At 47.6% G+C, this 22,315-nt stretch overlaps 1 protein-coding gene across 2 annotated transcripts in view; it reads right to left on the bottom strand.

The window, feature by feature from the left end:
• Window positions 1–7,916: 7,916 nt before the first annotated feature.
• LOC128155006 (uncharacterized) overlaps window positions 7,917–22,315 on the bottom strand; it is a 53,341-nt gene continuing 38,942 nt past the window's right edge. For both annotated transcript variants that reach the window (XM_052816413.1, XM_052816414.1), the window contains one exon: window positions 7,917–10,456. In XM_052816413.1, coding sequence (XP_052672373.1) covers window positions 10,163–10,456 — 294 coding nt within the window. In that variant the 3' untranslated portion in view covers window positions 7,917–10,162. The remainder of the gene's footprint in view (window positions 10,457–22,315) is intronic.

The following is a 22,315-nucleotide window of genomic DNA, read 5'->3' as shown; positions in this document are numbered from 1 at the left end:
GAAATGATGAAGACGACATATTTCCAGCTCTCGGTCCCCATCATTTTCTATTCCAATGGCAACTGCGTAGCAGCTAGCAAATTGTTAACAGTTTAAAAAATGTTAAGCTGCAACTTTAATTAACTGAAATAATTATTAATTTTTAAAACATTTCAATTAATTTTTAAACTAGTTTTCATCTGCAGGATCAGCCAACTTGTTTCTAAATTTGTGGAGATAATCACTAAATATTTTACAAGAATGACAGAATAAAGCTGGTGTTGTGGTGGTATTGAGGAGAGAGTGAAAAATGGGGCTATGCCACATCATCAACCCACGTGACACCAGCTCAGGTGTGCCACTGTCCCCCTAAGGCTTCTCCCCTCCCGCCATACATCCCTACTCCCCTATATGCTTAGGCTGGGTCTACGCTATAAACTACCCTCCCCTGTTTTCCCCTCAGCATCAAACATTCAATATTTTTTTTATAAGCTGGGAAAAAAAATGTGTTTCTAAAAGCATCTTGTGAGCCTGGGGTTTGCCTTTGACACAGAAGTTTATTGGCCTTGTTATTCTGGAAAAAGGTTTGAGACATTTTAATTTGTTGGATCACAGCAGGTAGAAGGTGGTGTGGAAGGTTCAATTCATGATTTGTGAGATTAAGGATTATTTTGGATATTCAGGGGTTTGCTCTCAGCTAAATCACCACAACTCAAGCAGAATATCAGCAAAATAGTTGCAGGGTCACTGTGACCCTAATTTTATTAGAAATCTTGAAGCAATACAAGCGAACTGATGTTTAACCAGGGAAATGTTGTATTCCACCTCTACTGTGAAACATGAGCAAACAAAAGCGAAAAATGGCTGATTTGGGTTCCAAAAGAACATCTTTAAGAAATAACTCTCTTGAGCTTGTCCTTCCTTCTAGCACACCACTTCTCCCTTTTGGCCAGGCTGGGGAGGCTTTGCTGTAGAAAAGGGATGATAACTTCCTGGCAGGACTTCGCTTTGTTAGAACCGTTATTTGGGTGAGAAGGAGTGTTTTGCTGCTGCTGCTTTGTTTCTGCCCGAGCGAGCCCAGACCTTCCCGTGACAACTTCCAATGTGACTAGTTGGAGTCAAACTACCATAAGTAGCACATGTTATTTAAGCTTTGTCTAATCTCAGCCTAACTGAGCAGTGAACTGGCCTGGAAGGCCCCCTGTGCTGCTACAGAAGGAATTAACACCCGCTGGGGTATGCTGGCATCCATACCCTGGAACCCGTGGCTTTCGGCATTGCCAGCTGTCCTGTATTTCAGCAGGGCTTTGCACAGCAGTGTCCTGGCTCATAACACTGAGCAATGGTGGGAATAGCTGGAGGGACATCAAACATCGCCCAGGGTAAAGCCACCGCTGCGCAAGGGCATCACGGGGAGCTTTAAGCCGGGAGCACAGTGTGTTCCTTTCCAGCTGCCCACAGGAATTGCGTGAGATTCAGTATTTCAGGTTATACAGAGTCAGCAGGCTCTTGGCTACATCTGCACCGAGGTTATAGGTGAGCCCGAGCCCATGCCCAGCTGCAAGTTCATCCTGGGTGAGTGACGGAGAGATCGGAGCAGAGATGCAGGTGCTGAAGTCAAAGCTTCGGCACATGCTGCTGGGCTAGAAGACCTGCTCAAAGTGCAAATGGGATGGTAACATCCATGCATTGATCTCAAGTGGCCACCAGCACCGTTATCAGGTCCCCAGTGTGATAAGGGTACCTTTAAATCAAAGCAGAGGATGCTCCTCAAAGAAAAATGCATCAACAGAAGCATTAGCTGGAAAGTTTCTCTAGGTTTTAGCATCTTCCTTCTGGTCCCTTTCACTTAATATTGAAGACGTTCACCATCTTTTGGCAATTCAGTGCTTTCCAAGGCAGTCCAGGCACGTGACATCATTCATTTTGATGCAGTACAAACATTAGAGACTTTTTTTCTTTCTTTGCCATAATGGGCTTCATTTTTAGATAGAGTTTGCTAAGTTGAAATATCTTTCATATCAGGCAAATGCATTTTCCTGCGCTGAAGCCAGGAGAGGATGTACTTTATCACCTGCACACTGGGCTGAAGCGCCAAACTCGAACTGCGGCTGCACCGTCTGCTCGCCCCTGTGCGTAGGCAGGGCTGTCAAGTCCCCGGCGGCTGGAGGGGATGGATTAGTGACCAGGGACTGCTGCTCAAGCCTGGCCGGGGAGTCGTTGAGATGGGCATTTGTTAAGGAACTGCACAGCACTGATGGTCTTCATCTTGTTCATCTCGTCCTCAAGGAGCGTATGGGCTGGGACAGGCGCTGATTAAGTTGATCTACCAGGATGATCTCCAGCATCTGTAAGAACCGTTGTTCATTTTTGCAGCTTCTCCTTGTGACCTACAGCACGCACAAAGCTCTGAAGGCAGAGAGGTTTAGTGCATAGTAGTGAACCACCTCTGCATTTAGTGGTGCAGAGGTGGTTCACAGACCTTTGTGCGAGGCCCTGTTCCTCAGCCGCCTGTAGCACAGGGTGTCACATCCCAGTGCTTTTCCAGCAGGCACAGGCAAGGCTGCATCCAGTGTCCCTCCAAGTATCGAGCATCTCGCTTCCCTGGCCCCAAAGTTGCCCCTGGAGGGCGATGTGCATGAAATCTTCCCCAAGCTAAAGCCCTATTTCAAACCCTACTCCACTGGTATTTGAAAACAGGTGGACTGAATGGAGCTCTCATCTCCCCACTTCCTGAAGCCCAGGAGAACAGCTCAGAAAACATCAGCTTCTCAATTTCCAGCCTGGCCAAGCTTGTAGAGAAAGCCAGAAAACCATAAAAATAAGTTTTCTAGCCCCTGCAGCAATGGTTGTTATTCACCATCACCAGTGCATATCTCAGCCCGATCACACACCCCGGAGACCGGCAAGGCAATGCCACTCGGATCACAGTCGATGCCTGCCTACGTGCGTGGCACCACGCTAGCACACAGGGACAGCAGAGCCGACAGCATATTCACACCTTGCACAGCATCAACTCTGCCAGACCAGGGTCAGCCCTGTGATGTTGTGGTCATACCAGGGACGATGCTTTGCCCTGGCACTGCTTGGGCAGGGTAGATGCTCTCCAGCTGAGAAGGGTGAGCAGGGGGGCAAAGGTGCTTCTGGTTGTCAGCAGAGCCCTTAAATTCCCACCAGCAGGGCAATACTTTAAAGTAAGTTGCAGAGGGTATGGAAGGACAGGCCCCCCTTGGACATGCTGAAATATTTATACTGTACTCACAAGGACCTGGCCTGGCTTGTACACCTGTTTGCTTAACTGATGACGGCTTGATAGCTGCAGCGGGGAGCTTGTTAATTGAATTCCAAAGGGACTAATTACGGCAGGAATAAGAGAGCTCTCTGTCATCTCACAGGTTTTTCCACGCATCTGGATTTGCGAGGGCTGCAGGAGCTGGGACTTGTTTGCAAAAGGCAGCTGGAGGAGCCATGCTGCCCCAGCCCGTGGTGTTGCTGCCCTCCTGCTGGGCACAGAGAGGGGTGATGCCAGGTTTTGGGGAGATGCCACCAGCTGTTTCCCTTCTTCGGGCACTGGAGAGGTTCTCAGCTCACTGGGGACAGCGGGGTGCTAAGGTAAGCAGGAGGAGGTGGGTGCAGCACATGCACCCCTCCAGCTCTGGGGCATTTCAAGTCCTGCTACGTGTCTCCTGTGGTGCTGTCGGGTGGCTCCTGGCCAGCTCCTTTCAGCTGTTCAGCTAAAACCAGCACAGGAAAAGCAAGCAAGGACCTCTGTAGTCCCCATCCCCAGGAGAAAGGGCATCTCTGGACAGGGGGGATTACAGGCTCCCTTTGCGACAGCACCCTTCGGCACGACGGCTGCTGTATTGCCGAGCAGCCACACCGGGGCAGGGCTTGAGGAGGCTGCGTGGCTCTGGATGCGTGCGAGGGCCCCCAGAGTGAGACCCCCGGGCTGAGCATCACGGTGGCTGTCATCTGTGGGAGGGCAGGCTGCGAGGGTCCAGCCGTATGCACAGGAGTTTTTATCCTTCCCGTGACTCGCAGGCTGGATGTGGACACAAGGAGCCCGAGGGCTGCAAAAACCCGTCCCTCTGAATGACTCGGTGCACAGGGTGCTGAGAGCGTTTCCCTTGGCTGTGAGCCCCAGCGCTGCTGCTTTCCCAGCCCCTGTCCTTGCACTGCATCCTGCAACCCACCCAGCCCGGCCATGGCAGCAGCTGGGAGCCGAACGCCAGGGAGGCGACGAGAATTTCCTGGGTTTAAAAATACGTATTTTTATATGTGCATATATATGAACACAATCCTTCCTCCTGCTTTCAGAAGTCAACGTTAACTCCAGCTGTGCTGGTGATGCAGTCCACAGCACAGACCTGCAGACATAGCTGTGTGCTGCCAGAGAAGCAGTGAAGGGGGTGAAGGACTTCCCCAACCACCTTGGTGGCTGGGGAAAAACATGTGCTGTGCTGCTACACCCTAAACCAACTCCTGGCCCTGCCTATTTGGCATCTTTACTGGCTGACATACCATGCAGAAAAAGATTCTTGGTCATCAAATGGTTTTATTGCATTCAGGGGGTCAAATCACAGCAGGGACATGCATTTTCACCTGGCACTGGCTATATGTTTTAGGGATATTGTGGCAGTTTGGGGATGCCTGGGGGCAGGTGCCCTGCGTACCGTTGCCCAGTGCTGCTGCTGCTACAAGGGTGCAAAGGGATTTTTTTTCCACGGGGCAAGGAGAAAACTGGTCCTCCCATATAGCTGGAATAAAATTTGGGGTACCCTATGCACAAAGGACGGGCTGTGCATTAATTTCACCTCCTTCCACCAAAGGCACTAATGGCATTGCTGGCCATCAGGGATGAGAAGGGCTGCGCTGAGCTGTGGTTTGCAGTGGTGGGAGCAGGACCCACATCTCTGGCAGCCTTGGCCATGACCCCAGACATGTCTGCCCAGGGTCAGCATCACCGTATGCTTCTCTCCTGGCAGAGCGTATGGCTCCCCGTACGCTACTACTACCATGTCCAATCTCATATGGTGTCCCCGTTCCTCTTAAGCAGCAGGTTACAAATGCCTAAATGCCTTGAAAACTGAGTTACTGAAAGGTTTGTAAGGGATATGGCAGCGGTGATTGTTGTAGACTGTTGGTTCCCCTGCCTTCAAATTTTTGGGAAAAGTGCACAATACAGCCCAAACTGCCTCCAACTGTGCTTCCCGTTTGCGTGACCATGCTGGTTTTTGAAGTACCCAAATGAGGGAGATCTTGGGTTCTGGAACTGCAGCTTCTGCAGTGGCTCTGGATAAACCTCATGGCAAGATGAACTGTCCCCAGAGGCTCAGATTTTGGCAGAAAGAGTCCAGCGTAAGAGTACAGCACCCCACAGATCATGGATTTGGGGTGCAAATGTGTCCAGGGAGAAGCTACCTGTCTGTAATTGCTGGCAGCAGCCTGTTTTGTCCTGGGGTAGAGGCAGAAAGAGCTTTATAGACCCATACCCAGGAGCTGCAGCTGGGTCTTCCACCTTGGTGATTCCAGGACACTCAAGGAGAATAATAGGGACATATCTTAGAAATGTAGGAAACACCTTGCTGCGAAAAAAGAAAGGCAAAGGGTGAATTTACTGTAGCCAAAGTTTAACAGCAAAGGGACCAAAGTTAGAGACAGCTATAGAGAAATAAAATAAATCAATTTTTTAATGGATTTGCCTGTGCTTCAGACTGGTTCCAAAATGCTTGGAGTGATCCAGGTAACAAGGCAGTAAGTTGCTGAGGTATTTATACTGCTTCTGGACAGGACTGTGGTCTGGGGTATTCATTTGATTGGGAGGGGGTGTGTAATGCAGATAAGCTTCCATTTCTTTCCTTGTGGTTATAATCAAACTCAGATTGTTTTGGGTTTTTTCCTCAAAGGGTTCCCATTATTTCTAGCTCAGGGTTTGTTTCCTGGGAGTATCTGCCCCACTTCAAAGGAAAGAAAGGGGATTTTTCTGGGGGCCAGCAAGGCTGCATGGGTGTGTGGTTACCCAGGGAGTGGCTGGGGGGTTGAAGGATTGAAAATAAACCTGAGAGAAAGGACCTTCCTGGCAGGGGAGAATATTTCTATTCTGTCTCATTCTATATTTTCTGTAATTGAAGAGGTTCAGGTGCTCTAATAAAACCCAGCTTTCGGGTTTTGTGTTTTCCCTTGGGGAAAAGATGCAGGCAGGCTCTCCTAGAGCCCAGCTCAGGGACCTCGCAGGGGTTTGCTGGCTTGTTACCAATAATAGAAATGATGGTAATGAAACATCTCCGGGAGCTTCAGGTTTCGTTTCTCCTTCAGCCCTCATGTCTCAAAGGTAAACTATTACATTGCCAATATTGAGTGCAGGGTTGTTTGAAAGTATTAAGGCTCCAGTTCAGCAGAGGTCATGTTTTATTTGATTTTGGCCAATTGGCAGTTCCCTGTGTTTGCATCTGCTCCTGGAAGTAAATGTCGTCTTGGTTTCGGTGCCAATGCCAGCAGCAGCTGAATGCTTCCCGGGTGCTTGGGTGTATGGCGGGGGGGGGGGGGGGTGATCTTTACCACCACTCTGTCCCAAGGCTGGCAAACAGAAAATCCTGAGCCCCCACCTCTGAGGTCTGACATCGAGCCTTTTCCAGCATCTCTGGCTTCCAGGCTGAAGAACCTGGATCCAAGCCTCAGATGGAGTAAAATTATTTGAACTGAGCAGGAAAAACCCATTTTGTGCGCAGACCTCTCAGCTCGCAGCAGCAATCTGTCCTGCCACTGCCTTCCGTGGTACCTGGCTGATCTGTGCCCGTACAGTGGCCAAAGCTCCCAGGCACCTGGAGGAGGGATCGGCGTTAGGAGTTTTCAGCATTGGTGTGTGGATGCCTTCCAGCACCCGCTATGGTCTTGCACGTGCACGTGCACGGCACGTGTCTCCTGCCTCAGGAAATGCCAGACTTGTTCCAAAACAACTGTCTGTGGGCAGTAAGTCCAACTTGAGCATGCTGAACACAACAGGTTTTGGGTCCTGGCAGTGATTTCAGTTCTGTGAAAGACATGAAAACCCTACAAGACCTTCCTTCTGTGTCCTTAAGAGTGATAGCAGAGCTGAAAAATATTGATCAGAAGCTAAGAACAGAAGCGTTTCTGCATCTTCATCTGAAGAGTTAGGTTTCCAAGCTTTGGTTTTCAGATTAAAAAAAAAAAAGTATCTGGGGGGAGGCAGTCATATTTCATAAACAGTTCAGTATTGTCCAAAACATGACAGCAAGCCTCTATTTAAAATTACGGACACAGACCTCTCTGGAGCAGCCCTGCCATGCTCCCTTTTCAGAGGACTGCCAACCCAAACACCTGGACTGGGAAACTGCCTCTCCATCTCCATTAAGGCTCCTTTCACGACACAGATTATTGTCAGACGCTGTTTGCATCTCTTGCTTTCTGACTGATGATTGTTGCTGTCAGCTTGCTCTTATCCCATTTATTATATAGGTTGTTTTATTTGTTTTTATTGCTTCTTTCACCTTTCATCTAATCAACGTGCATTTTTTTTTGTTGCTTTTTTAATCAGCGCAGCTTTTTTGAACATATTTAGGGCATCTTTTAAAATGGTCTTCAACAACTCTAAATTAATCACTCCAATTATTCTGGTAATTTTCCTCCCAGTTCCTAAACGTTTTTGGTGGGGCCCTTCTTTGGCCACAGTGTGTACCTGTATCAGTGCCCAGCCATGGACTGTATTTGGGCAAAGCAACAAAAGCGGGGCATGGCAGATAACTGTTAATAAGGAGTTTTGTTTGGTGATCACTTCACCCTAATCCATTAGAAAAGGGCTAAGACAGCAATATTCTGAAGGTAATGAGTACTTTGAGTTGGAAAATAATCAGGGTATGTTTCTGAAGCTTAGAGGATGTGTGATTAGGAGCCACCAAGACACCCCAGGAGCTGTGCCGGGGTGTGCTTATCTCCCTCTGGGTACAGTGAAACCAGAGTCAGTCAGTCATCTCCATTGCTCCCTTCAGGGTACAGTATGCGGACAAGGAGGAAAATTCTTCTCTTTTTGAAGAGGTCGCTCAAAAATCCCCAGTCCCCAGGCACAGGCTGAGGAGCAGCAAGTTACCATGCATCGGATGTTTTATGAGAGATGCTGGGGGCTGGCTTCTGCCTCCTGGCACTTTCTTAGAGAGAAAATAAATCTTGAATTACCTTGTTTTCATTTCCAATAAAACTGCATGTTGGCAGTTGCCTTGGAGCTAATAATCTGACACGGTGCTGTGCGTCTGTGAATGTTTGTAGCATGGGTGTGCTGGTTCTGTGTTTGAGACTGACAGTGCAGCTCTATATTGTTGTTTTCCTACCACTATATTGTGTTCCCAGCGCATCATAATAAAAAGAAACACGAAGGTAGGTGATTTATCATAATACAAAAATAAAAGGCATATTAATGTAAATTATGCACATCATTAACCCCAACTGTTGCTCTAAAATGGACACAAATTCTGTAAGAAAATCATCTTTAGGTTGAGCCATGACAATTTTCTCTGAAGGGCTTCCCTAGAGGTGCTGGAAGACCCATGTATCCTCTTCTCTTGAGGTCTGGAGAGCTGGCTTGGAGTCCTCTTAATGCACTAACAGCAGTATAAGGTGCCTGTTCCTCCTCAGGGGCTGCACTGCATTACCCAAGCAGTACCCCCAGGCACGCTCCTGCTCCACCAGCAAATCAAGAGCAGGTCAGGCAGCACAGACAAGATTCATCGGGCTACTGTGGACGTGGACCTGTCACCATCCGCTCCTCCTCTGTTCAAGGCAGATGAAATCAATGGCACAACTCATCTCATCCTGCAGTAGATGTCAGATAAGGGTAGGTGAACTACACACCACCCCAAAGTGCTATGTGTCCCCTCTGGCTGTGTAGGAAGCCAAAAATAGCCAGCTCGGATGTCTGACTTTTTGATATCTAATGCTGCCAGAGGTGAATCCCGTGCCATGCTGCTGTGTTTTCAAGAAATGGGGAGGGGGGCTGGAAATTGGTCTTGAATGCCTCCTCCTTTCCAATTTCTCCCCTTCATTTCTGCTCACTCTTTACCCCCTTCAAAGAGAGATGAGTCAGTTTAAACTCTTTCATCAGATCACCCTCATCAAAGGCAAGGGGGCTGCAGCCTGAATGGCATTTCCCAGCCCCCTCCCATCACCCAGATTCCTAAAGCTGGTTTAAAGTGACTTAAAACCTTCCTGTGTAGAATTTTCCCTTGCAAAAATTAGACCTCATGAAAATAAATAATTCCCAGAGGAAATTTCAATTTGATTACAAATATTGACTTGCTTGGGGGAAGTTTTTTTTAAAGAAAAATCCATTTGGAATCAACATTTTCAAATTAAACATGTATGTTCACTGTGTTATAGTACTTAACTTGGAAAAATACCAATTTTCTTTCCAGTGGTTGGGGATTTTAGGAGTTTCTTCCATCCATATTTTTCTGCAAGAGCTGAACAAAAGAGATGCCTTAAAATTGGGCAAAGCAGGGAAAAGATTTGTTTTAATTTTAAAGGATTAAAAAAATGTAATATGAAATGCTGTAAATCATTTTCATGCTTCTAAAAAAACCCATAAAAATGCATAAATATGGGTATTAAAGCTGTAGCCCCAGGAGATGCCTGAGCTGCAGAAGCACCAGGCAGAGCAGACGTGGTGGGTGCTGTACCTCTGGCATCGCTGGGATGGTCTCCATCACCCTACTGCTCCCATTTCCAGCAGGTCTGGAGTGATTTTGCACGGCTGTGGCAGCCAGGAGATATGGGAGATGAGCAGACCGGTGGGAAAAACTTGGTGGTCCACTAGCTTAGTGGTGGCATCAAGCTTTGCATGGGCTCCCCATCATTTCTGGTTGAACCCATGAGCATGGGGACTCTCAGCATCCAGTCTGCTAAAGGCATCCAGGCCAGTAGATGTTTGTATGGGTCACTGAATTCAGTTTAGGGCTTCACACCCTACCAAAGTTGTACTTCAGACACCCCTCTGCCCTTCTGGGGTTTGGCCCTGCTGCACAAAGCAAAACCCAACTGCTTAGGATGCGTATTTTTTGGTTTTTTCCCCCCAGATTCTCTCTTTCTCTGCTGAGAGTGATCCTTGTGCTCTCAGAAACACTGAAGTTGAGCTGAAACACTTCAGAAACCTCATGCATTTCAGGACATGGGGTACTCAGGTGTGAATGTGTGCTGCTTTTGCCACTTTATGGATTAAAAAAAGGTAAGAAATCAACTTAGCTGCATCCAAGGTAGGAACTTTATCACAGGAGAGGGGCAAATTGTTCTTCACATGGGAAGATCCTGGAGAGCTCTCTGTCCTGCTTGGTTTTGGAGGTGAAGGAGTGGGTAGGAGGAATAAGGAGCTGGAGGAACAGCAACCTTCTTCTGATGTAGACAAGGTTTCTTTGCACTGACACTTGTCCTGCGAGAGGTACTGATGGGGGCCAGCCTTCAGCCAAACATGCCTCTGCCAAAATAAAACAAACCCATTTATTTTAAAACTAAAAACCGATCATCATAAGTGACCCTGCCTGGAGTTGAGGGCTCTCTTGAAGCCTGAATCAGGGGACAGAGGGGTTAAGCTCTCCCCAGAGCGGGGACCACCCCAGGTCCCCAGCAGCACCAGCTGTTCAGGTCCCTGCTGAAGATGAGCAAGCTCTAGCAGAGATGCTGCTCGTTGGAGGCATCCAGGTATCAGCCAGAAATTACTCCAGACAGTGGAAATGCTTTTTAGGAGCACTTTATTAATAGACGCACATAACAAATCGCTGATAACAAATGCAAAAAGCCCTTGGACTAAAGGCCTGTTTGCCCAGGCAATATCCCCACTGAGCGCAGCAGCCATTAGTCACAGCGGGAGGCACAGGGAGCAGCTCTCTCTGGCAGGAGAGCCACGCTTTTACATCAAAGCAGGAAAATAAATGCCTGAACCGTTTACCATAGCAAAGGTGCAATTTCTGCACCTTCCCAGCCATACCCTAGCATGCACGTGGGCAGGCGCTGGGCTCCAGTAAGCGATGCTCGAGCCTGTCTTACACCACACGTGGCACAGCAAACCCTGAAAACCTGGTTGCAGTCCCCTGTGCCTGGTGTTTGTCTGGGGTGAGCGGTGCAGGTGTCCAGCGCTTGCTCCATAATTCCTCAATACTTTTCTCAAATAGTTGTGTTTCAAATACACTGTGCTGTGCAGACACGATTAAGGTGTTTAGGACAACGGATGCTGCCGATGAGTATAACCTCTCTTAAGGTTAATTAATCATTTGTAAACCAACTTTTTTATGTATGCATTATTCATCAGTACTCCTGAACTAACAGGCCAGATGATTTTCAGCCAATGGGGCTTTTTTGTCAAAGTATTTAGTTATTCCAACTGAGGGCAATTGCTGAAGTACAGGGAGAGCAATGCCCCTGGGTGCCACCTCCACGCGGGACCCTCATGCTTGCCCATCATTTAGACCACAGCCTGGGTTTAGGCTGGACAACAGCCCAACTGCTGCTTTTCTTCCCTACCTGCATATTTCTTCCTTGAAGCCTGACTGACCTTAAACTATCTTGAAGGCTCCTCTCCAGGAGCTTGACATTTAAAAGTGCAGTGACAGAAAATAACTTCTTCTAAAAATATGTGTAACTTATTTACCAGCGCAAGGAGAGGGAGAGAAGAATTCAAATGAAGGCATACATATACATCGCGCTGCTCGATTGTGACTTTTCGCTGATGCTGCCTGGTAGCACTGCTTGCTCCTCCAGCAAAGCTGCTCCTTGCGTTATGGTGGCATGTCCAAACCTGGGACTGGCTGAGCAGGAGCAGGTATGAGGAGAGAGGAGAGGGGATCCCCATGTCCCCTTGCGGGCTGCAGGGAGAGCACAGCGCAAGGCTCAAGTCTTGGGGGACCCAAGGAGCTGATTTAATATCTCACAGCCACCAGAAGTGGAATGCAGGAAAAGACAAGCCAGCATTTATTGAGAAAACACCCCATGGATCATTCTTTGTCATATTACATAAATGAAGAAAAAAAAAAAGAGAGAAAAAAAGAAATCAAAGGCTAAACACTGCACAAATCGGTGAGCTCAGTACTCAGGAAACTGCTTATATCTCCATGGGGAAAAGCCTCCTGCACCCCATGTCCTCCCAAGCGAGAGCAGACTCTGCCCAAACAGGGTCTTCACCCCCTTCCCCATCCAAAACCACAGCGTAGCTGTGGGGGATTCTCCTGAACGTGAGGCATTCATGTATCTTTAATTATTGTTTCAGCCACATAAATCCATGCTGAATTAAAATTCATGATGGTTCTAGGGTACAAGTGCAAACAATTTGTTCGGTAAACTTTGCTCTAATTGGCATTCTGAAAATTTCCTGTTAATCAAGCCCCTTGGGCTCAGTTTACCAGTGTAGTTCTGCCTGCGAATGTCAGTGCTCGGAGGGTGCACGCATGTATGCCGATTTCAAGGGTCTTTATACGATATTAACTCATACACCTTGTCCTCACATTAATTTGCAAGTAATTTTTTAACAACCTTCTGTGGCCCTGTCTTTTATCTCGCTGCTTCATTACTCGAGGCAAGCAAGCGAGCGGAAGAGCATTTGTAAAACCCAAAACAAAATTGCACTCAGAAACGTCTAGGATCTGAGCGCAGAACGCCCCCGAGGGTGCCTGAAATTCCTCCTTGCAGGAGCCGCCTTTCCAGTGGCACTTGACTCCAAGTGGCCACGGGAGAAAGGAGAAGATATTCAGGCCAGCACAGTAAATGTCAGGCGTGCGAGCGGTGCCGCTGCATGGAGGCTCCGGCCAAATGCGCCCAGAAACGGGGCTACGGAGGTGGATAACGCTTTGGTCCTCCTGAGCCGAGGACACGAACGTCACCTGAAGAGTCAAGGCATGAGCAGAGCTGCTTTTTCATCCCATCCCCGTGTGCATGGAGAACATCAGAAATGACTCCAGGAGATGCCAGGGTCTGGGGGGTTCCTGCCGCAGAGCCCCGCTCCCCACATACCATCCGACATGGACCAATTGGCCGATTCTGTATCTTTTTCCCCAAGCAACAACCTCTCCCCAGTGATGCCCAATCAGTCCCACCCGGGACCACTGCCAGAAGGATTTTAGGAGCTTTCAGTGATCCCTCCCTTCAGTTTTGCAGCCTTATCAGGCTAGTCCTTAACTTAACATCCCAAGAGATTTGGGAATAGGAGAAGCTATGTATAACCTGACTGTCTCTTCCCACCAGCACAGTAAGATGGAAGAATAGAAATAACAAAATAATGAGCATCTGACAGAGATCAGGGAAGCGGTGGAGAAGCTCTCTTGGATGGTAATACGCAGTAAGGAAACGTATGAGAACTGGCAGTTCCCAGAAGAGACCAAAGATGGTGCACAACAGCAAACTGCTCCCCTGTGAAAGCAGATAAGAAGCATAATTAGATGGCATTACAGTGGCAGCAGGGTCTGGAAGCTGGAAAGAAATCGTATGGAAAGTCGAAACGGGCACGTGCCTGGGGGGGAGAATAGAGGAATAATACAGGTTCACAGCATGAAAGCGGCTAAGTCTGCATGCACAAGGTTCCAGAGGCAACCAGCAAGGGTCTGCAAATAAATTAGATGTAAAATGAGAACAGCAAGATGTGTAGGGATGTACGTGTCTGGGGAAGGAGAACGGACTGAGCATTCAGAGCAGAAATTTGCCCCGTCTCCCTTGCTTCAGTCTTTATAAAAAGGTTAATTGTGAATGAAACTTAACGAAACAGGCTTTGAAGGGAACTGTGGAGAAGGTCAGCATAAGGAAAAAGTTTAAAGCCATTTGGATATGTCAAATGTACTCAAAATGAGAGGATCCGATGAAATGCACCCAAGAACATTGAACCTTTAGTGGTTATCTTCAAAATTTATGAAGGCCTAGAGGTCCCTGGAGATGAGGGAAGCACCTCTCTTTAAAGAGGATACTTTAAAAAAAAGTTTAAAAAATTGAATAATCATCTTAATCTGAATTCCCTGAAAGAGGCTGGAAGAAAGTCTTAAATGAGCAACTTGTAAGATGTAAAATGATGAATAAAATCAAAGAACATGGGTTTGTCAAGAACCAGTCATGTCAACCCAGTTTAATTTCCTTCTTTGATAAGGCAACAGGCATACTTGACGGTGGGGAAGCAGAAAACACGAGGGAGGCCTTTTGCATTTTCCCACTGGACAGCCTCAAACGAGCTGAGAAAACACCCTCTAAAAACAATCAGAGCTCAACTGGCAGAGTAACTGCTCCCGAAGAGGAGGGATCAAGGGAGAAGGAGGTTTCTCCAGCCTCCACTATGGCTCCAGAGGAGGGGCTGTCAACCTTCCTCTCCGTACAGCCGATGGGATGCCTTTCTCCAATTTGGCGGTCCACAGCATTGCCCAAGGACAGCTCCTTACCCAAGGACAATTGAGACTAAACCTTTGTTATGCCGATTTCTAGCATCTCATGTTGGTTTATCCTTAATTTTCCCATGACATCAGCATCCCCATGCATGTTTAAGTAGAACCATTTTGATGCAGCTTTATTCCATATTAACCTCGGATACTGGCATCGAGCCGAGAAGATGCTTTTGGTGGAGCTTCAGTCACTCCACCCAGTTTGGAAATGGTGCAAATCTGTACAAGCAGCTTGCAAAGCCTGCATGTGAGTGTGGAGGCTTTGCTGCTCCACTCCTGGCCCTCCGGATGGACAGATGGACTGATGGATGGTGACCCCTGCAAGCCTCAATCAAGGGACTTTGTGAGCTGTAAGAACGGCTGCTGGAGGAATGCAGGAACAGAAGCTTTTGATACAGTTTCAAATAATGTGTAATTATCAGGTAGCTGAAAATTAGCCCATCTGTGCCTCGGGAAAAGACAATGAGAAGTTATGTGTTACTAATGGCTGAAAAGCGCTGGCAACACAAAACAGGAAATTTTCAGTAAACTTTTTTCTTAAGGTAATGTAATTACATGCTGTAATCCCCAAATCTCCTGACTTTTTGGTGGGTTTTGATAAAGCTTATGAGGTCTTCATCCTCCTTTCTTTTTCCTCTCCTCATTGCAGCAGCACAGTCTTTGGCATTTCGAGCAGTGCCAGCCGTCTGGCTGGGCCACCTAAAGCAGCAGATGTGGGTAACATAAACTGCCTTTACAACAGAATAGCTAACGACATGTATCAGGTTTTTCTAAAGCAGATTGTAAATACCCACCGTGCCTTTGCCACAGCCTAGTTATCTGAATGCAAAGCACCCGAGCTTGTAATACTATTTTGGATAAAATTTCTGTGCCGGTAGAGTTGGCCGGCCAGAGTCTGGGTCTCTGATCCAGGTCAATGCACACACAAGCATCAGCATGGTTCAGATTTAGGACCCCTTTTGTTTCCTCTGCTTTTGGTCCCCGCTGATCCAGCATGCAAAAAAAAAAAAAAAAAGCAAGCTTTCTTTAAGTGCCTTGAGGATCCAGTGATAAGGTCTTTGGGGGTTGGTGAAGCAAAACTGGAATAGCATAAAACTCATGCAAACAGTCCAGACAGGGTAAATAGCTCATGATTTTTTTATTCATACTTTTGTCTGTGGAATAACTGGGAGCAAATTGCTTTTTCCTTTCCTAGTCCAAATTATTCAGAGAATTTTTCTGCTGATTTTTGCTATTCTCCCTTTTGAGAGCGTTTGCTCTCGAAGATGGCCCGCTTAGCTCTGAATGGAAAGCAAATGTTGCCTTCACCTTCAGTGAACTTTGAAGCAATTGATTTTTACCAGCATAAAAGAAAAGCTGAGAAGTGACAGCTCGTGGGCTTTGTGGAGGATGAATTTTGCCATTTCATGATTGTCCGTGCAGAAGGATGCAGGCATCCCAGAAGAAAGATGACAGATGCTCTTTCGACTCATCCCCATTCAGCCACCAGCCCTGTCCTCTTTCACGCGTGGGGTCCCCAGACCGCCAGCTTCTCTGCAGCAACCATGCAGACGCTATAAGCAACCCGTAATAGGGAGGACTCCAAGGAAAATTATTCTTGCTAGCGTTTGTCTGGTAATCTGAGGTCAAGAAAACAAACTGCTTCCTCTCCGCTCTCTCCAGCACTGTGGCGAGAAATGCAGCCAAGCTCCGGCACTGAGAATAAAGGCAGAGTTGGCACAAACACAGGAGCTTCTTAAATGAGTTTGCCATTAGCCGGAAGGGCTGCAAATTGAAGCGAAGATAAGCCCCTTAGCATTTTCCTTCTTTAATCCAAGCCTCGTAAAAGCGGAGATGTGTTTCTATTCAGTGAGCTTTATACAGAGGCAGGTATTTCATTTACCCAAAAACCCCCTGGATCGGATAAATTATTAATGTTATTTATAATGGCAATTCTGCCATTCAGCAACTTCTTTTGGATCCCTACGCTTAATCTCGCTGCTTAGCATAAGATACACTCCAGTTAAAAGGCAAAATCACATTCCCTTACAAGGCCTGCAAAATAACAGAGTGCTGAGGTGCCTGAAAAAGGGTTGTAGTTTAAATTCCGCTATAAAGACTAATACATTTATCAGTGGCAAACATAAGCCCTGATTTTCACTTGCTTGTACCCTCCCTGCATGCTGGATGGGGCCTCACTCACTACGCATCAAGAGCCGTCAAAGCTACTCATCGAGACCGATGGAGATGCAAAACGCTAGTGCTTATACAGCCTCCGTAAGGCTGTTTTTGTTTGGTGGCTGCGTGGAGCTGTATGGTGAGACAGAAAGTAACCCTGTCCTCTCCTATAATGTGTCCTATAGTGTGTCCTGCTCTGGGACACCCACGGCCATGACTTCAGCTTCTGCAGGCTGAGCCCTACACCCACCCCATGGACCAGGGTGTTATCAAGGGCAGAGACACCAGAAGAAATTTCCAAGCATCTTATCAAGCAGAGGCATGGGGTTCCACAGCTGGGTGATGGAGTCAGGATGCTCGGAGTCCCAAAACAGGTCCTCAGAGACCCTGGGAGAGCTGCCACCACGGTGGCATTGTGGATCTCGGCCCCAGCAAAACCAGCACGGCACGTAACCACGAGGAACAAGGGAATAAACATGAGAAGCTGGGAGTCCTGGAGCATGGCCAACATCGCCATTTCAGTTGCAACAGTGGGACACGATGGACCAGTTCCCACAGCAAAGTGCCAGCGCTGCCAGGTAAAGCAGCACCCCTCCTGTCAGCAGGGTGGCAGTGGGTATTTGGGGGTTAAGTGCCCACAATGAGGAAGAGGAGAGCCAGCATCTCCCCAAAAAGATGTGCTCAAGCCTCTAGGAGGGGAACAATGGCTCCCTGCTCCCACATCAGGACTACACGTGGAATTAACTAAAACGTATCCCCCCTTGCGGCCCCACGTACATCCCGGTAGTTGTCACAGCACAGTTGCACGCAGCCATAAGCCGTCCTCCAAATTTGAGGGCAACGTATATGTTGCATGCCAGGGAATAGCAGTGCATGGGAATTGCCAGGAGGTTTGGAAAATTTCTCATGAAATGTTTTCTCCACGCAAAACGTATGTTCCCCGAAATCCTTTTTTCAGCATTTTTGTCTCCAAAGGCTGCACGACAAACTGTTTAATTGAGCAGCCAGCGCTGGCTGATGTTTTGTTTCAGCACGATTTGAACCAAGGCAAAGTATTTTTGTTTGCTAAACTCGTTCAACCTTTTCACAGTAGGGTTACGACAGCAACGTGTATTTTTCATAGACAGCATCGCCCCTAGGGAAGAAGAACTCGGGAGGTTCAGGATCCGTTTTTTCTCCTGGGCTGGGTGCCGGGGACAAGCGGCGGCTCGTGGGTGGCAGCGTGGTTTGCCTTTGATCAGCCACGAGCAGGGAGGGCTCCTGCAGCTGCGCTTGAAGCTGGAGATGTCTAAGCTACGGGCACCAGAGAGAAGTGCGCTTTTATGTCAAAACGACTTATAATAAGATTTTAAGTTTGTTCAGGGAGCTGGAATGAAATATTTAAACACAGCATCATAGTAGCATTTTATTCTCATGAAAATGCTGAAATGCCATTTGCAAATCAGAAATGTTTTAAAATTTGCTTTGAAATAGCAGCGTCTTTATGCAACTGTTTTGTCTTTTTCTTTCCAGGAAGAAACAAATGGGGGGAAAAAAGCTGAGATATTGGCCATTTCCTCACAAATGAGACGTCTGCTTTTCAGTCTGTTCTGGTGAGTGTTTGGAGCCATCATTCCCATTTGGAGCAGGGAGGATCAGCCCTGAGAGCAGCCTACGTTGTTGCATCCAGCATTCAAATGACATTATCTTTGTTTCTTACACTGACGATAAGACATTTAGGTTGGAGAACTCCACTGGGCATTAGAGCTGCTCTGAAGGGTTTGCATGATTTGAAATAAATGTCATAAAAGAAATAGCAAGTTCTTGTATAAAAGCACAGCTGTCCTACTTTTTTTTTTTATTGGGGCAGTTTTTACTTTCTTTAGGTACAGTTTATTCATTTGCAGTTCTTAATTTCCCTATGTATATATTACATATAAAGCTTGCTTCAGTCCCTCCTCAAGAATTGGATAGTTTCTTCTCCAAATCCTTGCTGTTCCCAAGCAGTGCATGGCTCCAGGCAGGTAGCCCAGAGCCACCCAAGCTCTTTGGTGCTTGGGTCCGGGTGGCATTTGGGCCATGCTGAAATTCAGTCACTGTAAGTGACTGAATTTTGAGAAGTGAATTAAACTATTTTCAATGGGAAAAGCAGTTCTTTAGGCAGTTCTGGCCAAATTCGGCATTTGAGGTTCAAATTGCTATTACGAAGGGTTATCCTATAATAGTGACCAAAATATACTTGAATTCAGTATCTCAGCAGGATCAAAAAGCCCCAAATCCCTTAAGATGATGTCTGACTTTAAAAAAAGACCTTCTGATTTGTATACAGCTTGTTCATACTTTTTTTAATACAAAATTCAAAGAACTGCAAGGATAAAATGTTGGCAAGCAGCATAAAAAAGTGCTTAAAAATAACATATGAAAGCATCAGAAGAAACGTATATCAATTATCCGAAACACTAAGGATCCAAAGTAGCCAATATGGTTGAAAAGAGGAGTAGAGCAGGCCTAAGAAAAATCCTTCCAAACTGAAGGCAGACCTAAATGGAGAGTGTAGATAGAAGCATGTTTTGGCCAGTTAAACGCACAATGATAATGTCAGGTTAGTACAAGATTTTAAGGCACAAAAGGCAGCAGCCAGCATGCTTAGGACAGACCTAGGAACTTCCTAGTCCCCAAGCTCTAGGGGAAGCTATGGTGGTCGTAGGGGTTTCTTTTCAGATCAAGCTGACCGTACAAAATCAACATTGAGGAAGCCAGCAGATTTCCAGCCTGCAAACATTGCTCTTCTAAATCCTCCCAGAGCTTTGATCCAAATGAGCCATTGTAAAGTCTCTCACAAATTGTAGATGCTCTGTGAAATAAGATAAAATCAGCCTCTTTTAGCAATGCAGTAATCAGGAGCTCACATTGTCTCCAGCTGATCCCAATTTCCCTGTTATTTCACCAGCTTGCTGATGTTTCAGGCCCTGCTTTCTTGCTGATGAAGCTTTCACAGCCACTTCCAAGCACCCAAGCCTGCACCAGCCCCTCTTGCTGCTTCTCTCAGAGCCCACCTATGCACATGTATCTCCCAGGCAAGTAAATCTGGCTGTGATTTCTTGTGCCCTAAAAGCAGATCCTAATCGATGATGTTCCCACCATACGGATGGAACAGCACTTAAAATGTAGCCATGCTTGGAAACCTACACGTAACTGGTGGCATTTTAGCTGATGCTTTTGGCTGTGTGCCTTCCTCACTCACCTGCTTCTTGCTGCTACAAAGAGGGAGGCAAAATTCCTGCAATCATGGTGCAGGTGATTAGAGGAAATTGCATTGCTGAAGCACTTTGTGGCTGCAGCCGTGCTTCAGCTCTTGACTTGCCTGCTGGTAAGCTGCCAGAGAGAGGGAAGTGTAGGCATAAAATGAATAGCAGAAGAGATTGCAGGCAATTATGTTTCTTAAGCTGTTAACAGGATTGGCCATTTGATAAATGAGAGGATTTGGGAATGTTTTGTCACTGACAAGCCATTGTAAGATCTGAGTGGAAACGGGAGCGTTTCTCTTCCGTAGCGCGAACAAGAAGGAAATTCTCCCGGGATGCTTACGCACCATGAAATTCATCTGAAACCTGGATGCCAGCGCATGGAGGCAAAAGGACAGATATAGGACTCCTGCTGAAAAAAAAGAACCAGGTCTCTTACATATGCAATTAATTTGGTTTTGGTGCCCTTCCAGTGTCCCTAGAGGCTTCTGTTCTTTTGTGGTGTGTCTGTCCCGTCCCACCCCCATCCCTGCATATGTTTTTTGGTGCCACCAGGGCCCCTCAGATCCCTCTGTCTGCTCCTCGGTGCTCTGAATGCCTCTGTCTCCCCTCTGGTACCCTCACCCTCTTGGTTTGCTTTTGCAGTTCCCTAGCTAGCTGGAGAGGCGATAGGGAAACCAGCGCTGCTCTATTTGTCCTTCTGCTCCAATAGTGCCCCTCGGGATGGTTTTGGGTACCCCTGGAGCCCCTCTGTTTCTTTTGCAGTGCCCTCAAGGGCCTTGGTGTGCCTTTCGGCGTGCCCCAGAGCTTTCAGTCTGCTTTTTGGTGGCCCCCACCCCTGGAAATCTGTGTGCTTTGGTGCCCTCAGGAGCCTTCCATGTGCTCTGTGAGCCCTCAGGACTATCAGTCCCATCACGCAGCAGTGAGGCAAGGGCAGGTCCCATGGTCTCACAGCCATCTGCATGGGGATGGGATGCAGGGACGTGTCTTTTTAAGCCATTTGCCTGTGAGTTGGTCTGAAGCAGAAGGAGAGAATGAGAGCCGGACCTGCTCTGGGGGAGGAGAACCAGGACTCACCCCAGGGACGGCACATGAGGCTGCCCTGGTGTGAAGGGTTTTGCTCTGCAGCGAGGGAAGGTGGTTTTGGCAAAGCGAATCCCACAGTTTAAAGTCATGTTAAAAATTATCTCGGATATCAGTGCTGTGTGGCCAGTGGCTCCAGGCTTTTCCCATGGAAGTAGCCCTCTCTGCCATGACCCCCTGGAGGCTACATCCTGCCTGGTACAGATCCCGCTTTCACTGCAGTGCCCAGCACTGGAGGTCAGAGAAAGTGGTAGGCAAAGAATAAATAAAACTCCCTTGTGCTGCTTTCTGGGGCTGCTCCGCAGGATCGAAGCCCAGGGCAGCCCTTGTTTGTGTGCAAGAGCAAAGGTGGAGGGGAAGGCTCTCCCAAATCTCCATTACAGCTTTTCACTTCTCTGCTTTACTGGGTTTTTAGCAGCCAAAGCCAGGTTATTTGTATTATTTTGGTTTCCCTGCAGTTATTAGCAGGGAAGAGTGGCTGGGAAGAAGCTGGTGCCCCTCAAATGTCATTTTCCCAGCAAAGCCTGGGCAATGGGCAGAGGAGACACACTCCTGAGAGCATTCTGGAGCAAGGGCTGGGTGCCCAAGGAGGAGAGGCAGGACAGGGACAATGAAGCTGTTTTCTTCGTAGCACATCCTGCACTGGGCAAGCAATAGCAGAAATTCATCCAAACAGCCTGGACATGCACACAGCTCCACCTTTTCCCCAGAGACAGGATAAGCAGCCCCCTCTCCAGTGCCCCTACCTGGGGAAGAAGCTTCTGTGGTCCTGCCTGGCTTGCATTCCCAGCTAGTGTCCCTGAGGAGGTAGGTAAAGCAGCAACTGCCTCTTTGGGAGGTTTAGGTGGTAGGGGACACAAGTAAGTTCCTGCAGTTTTATATTTGAGCTCTTCTCAACAGCAAGTTGAGAAGTGAATTAAACGGTGGTGATTCAGCCTGAACAGATGTATTGTGTAGGACAAAGAGACATCATTTGACCTCAGCTGCATTAGTTGGTAGCACTATCCCAGAGGGACACAGCCTTGGTGGGTTCTGCCCTGGTGCCCGCTCCCCAAGCAGGGCAATGTCCTGCCCATGAGTCATGCTGCAATTAGCCAGTTTCTGTACCAACTGCAAACAACCCCCAAAATTGCACAGGGATTCCCTGTTCATACACTCTGCTCAAGCACCCAGGGCTCTTAAGAACAGCAATCGCTGCAGAGACTGGCTTGTGTGGAGGCAGAACCCCTTGAGCAGCAATTTTTATCCTCACACAACTCCTACGGGCTGCAGAGTGAGGTCTTGCAGCCACTATCACCCCCTGCCTTGGCCGTTCTCATGGCCCTTGCCCCACTCTGGCAACTTCTCTGGTGGGGCCTGCCCCCATCCCACCTCTGCACATACGCCTCATCTCTTTACGCTGTAAAGGAAATCTTTTGAGAGACTTCTCTTAAAGGCTTCCTTATAAAGGAAGTCTTTTTTAGA

The sequence above is a fragment of the Harpia harpyja genome, chromosome 20 (genome assembly GCF_026419915.1).
Source record: "Harpia harpyja isolate bHarHar1 chromosome 20, bHarHar1 primary haplotype, whole genome shotgun sequence".
Taxonomy (NCBI): domain Eukaryota; kingdom Metazoa; phylum Chordata; class Aves; order Accipitriformes; family Accipitridae; genus Harpia; species Harpia harpyja.
The sequence above is the reverse complement of the archived record's forward strand: the minus strand, read 5'-3'. Positions and strand labels throughout refer to the sequence as shown.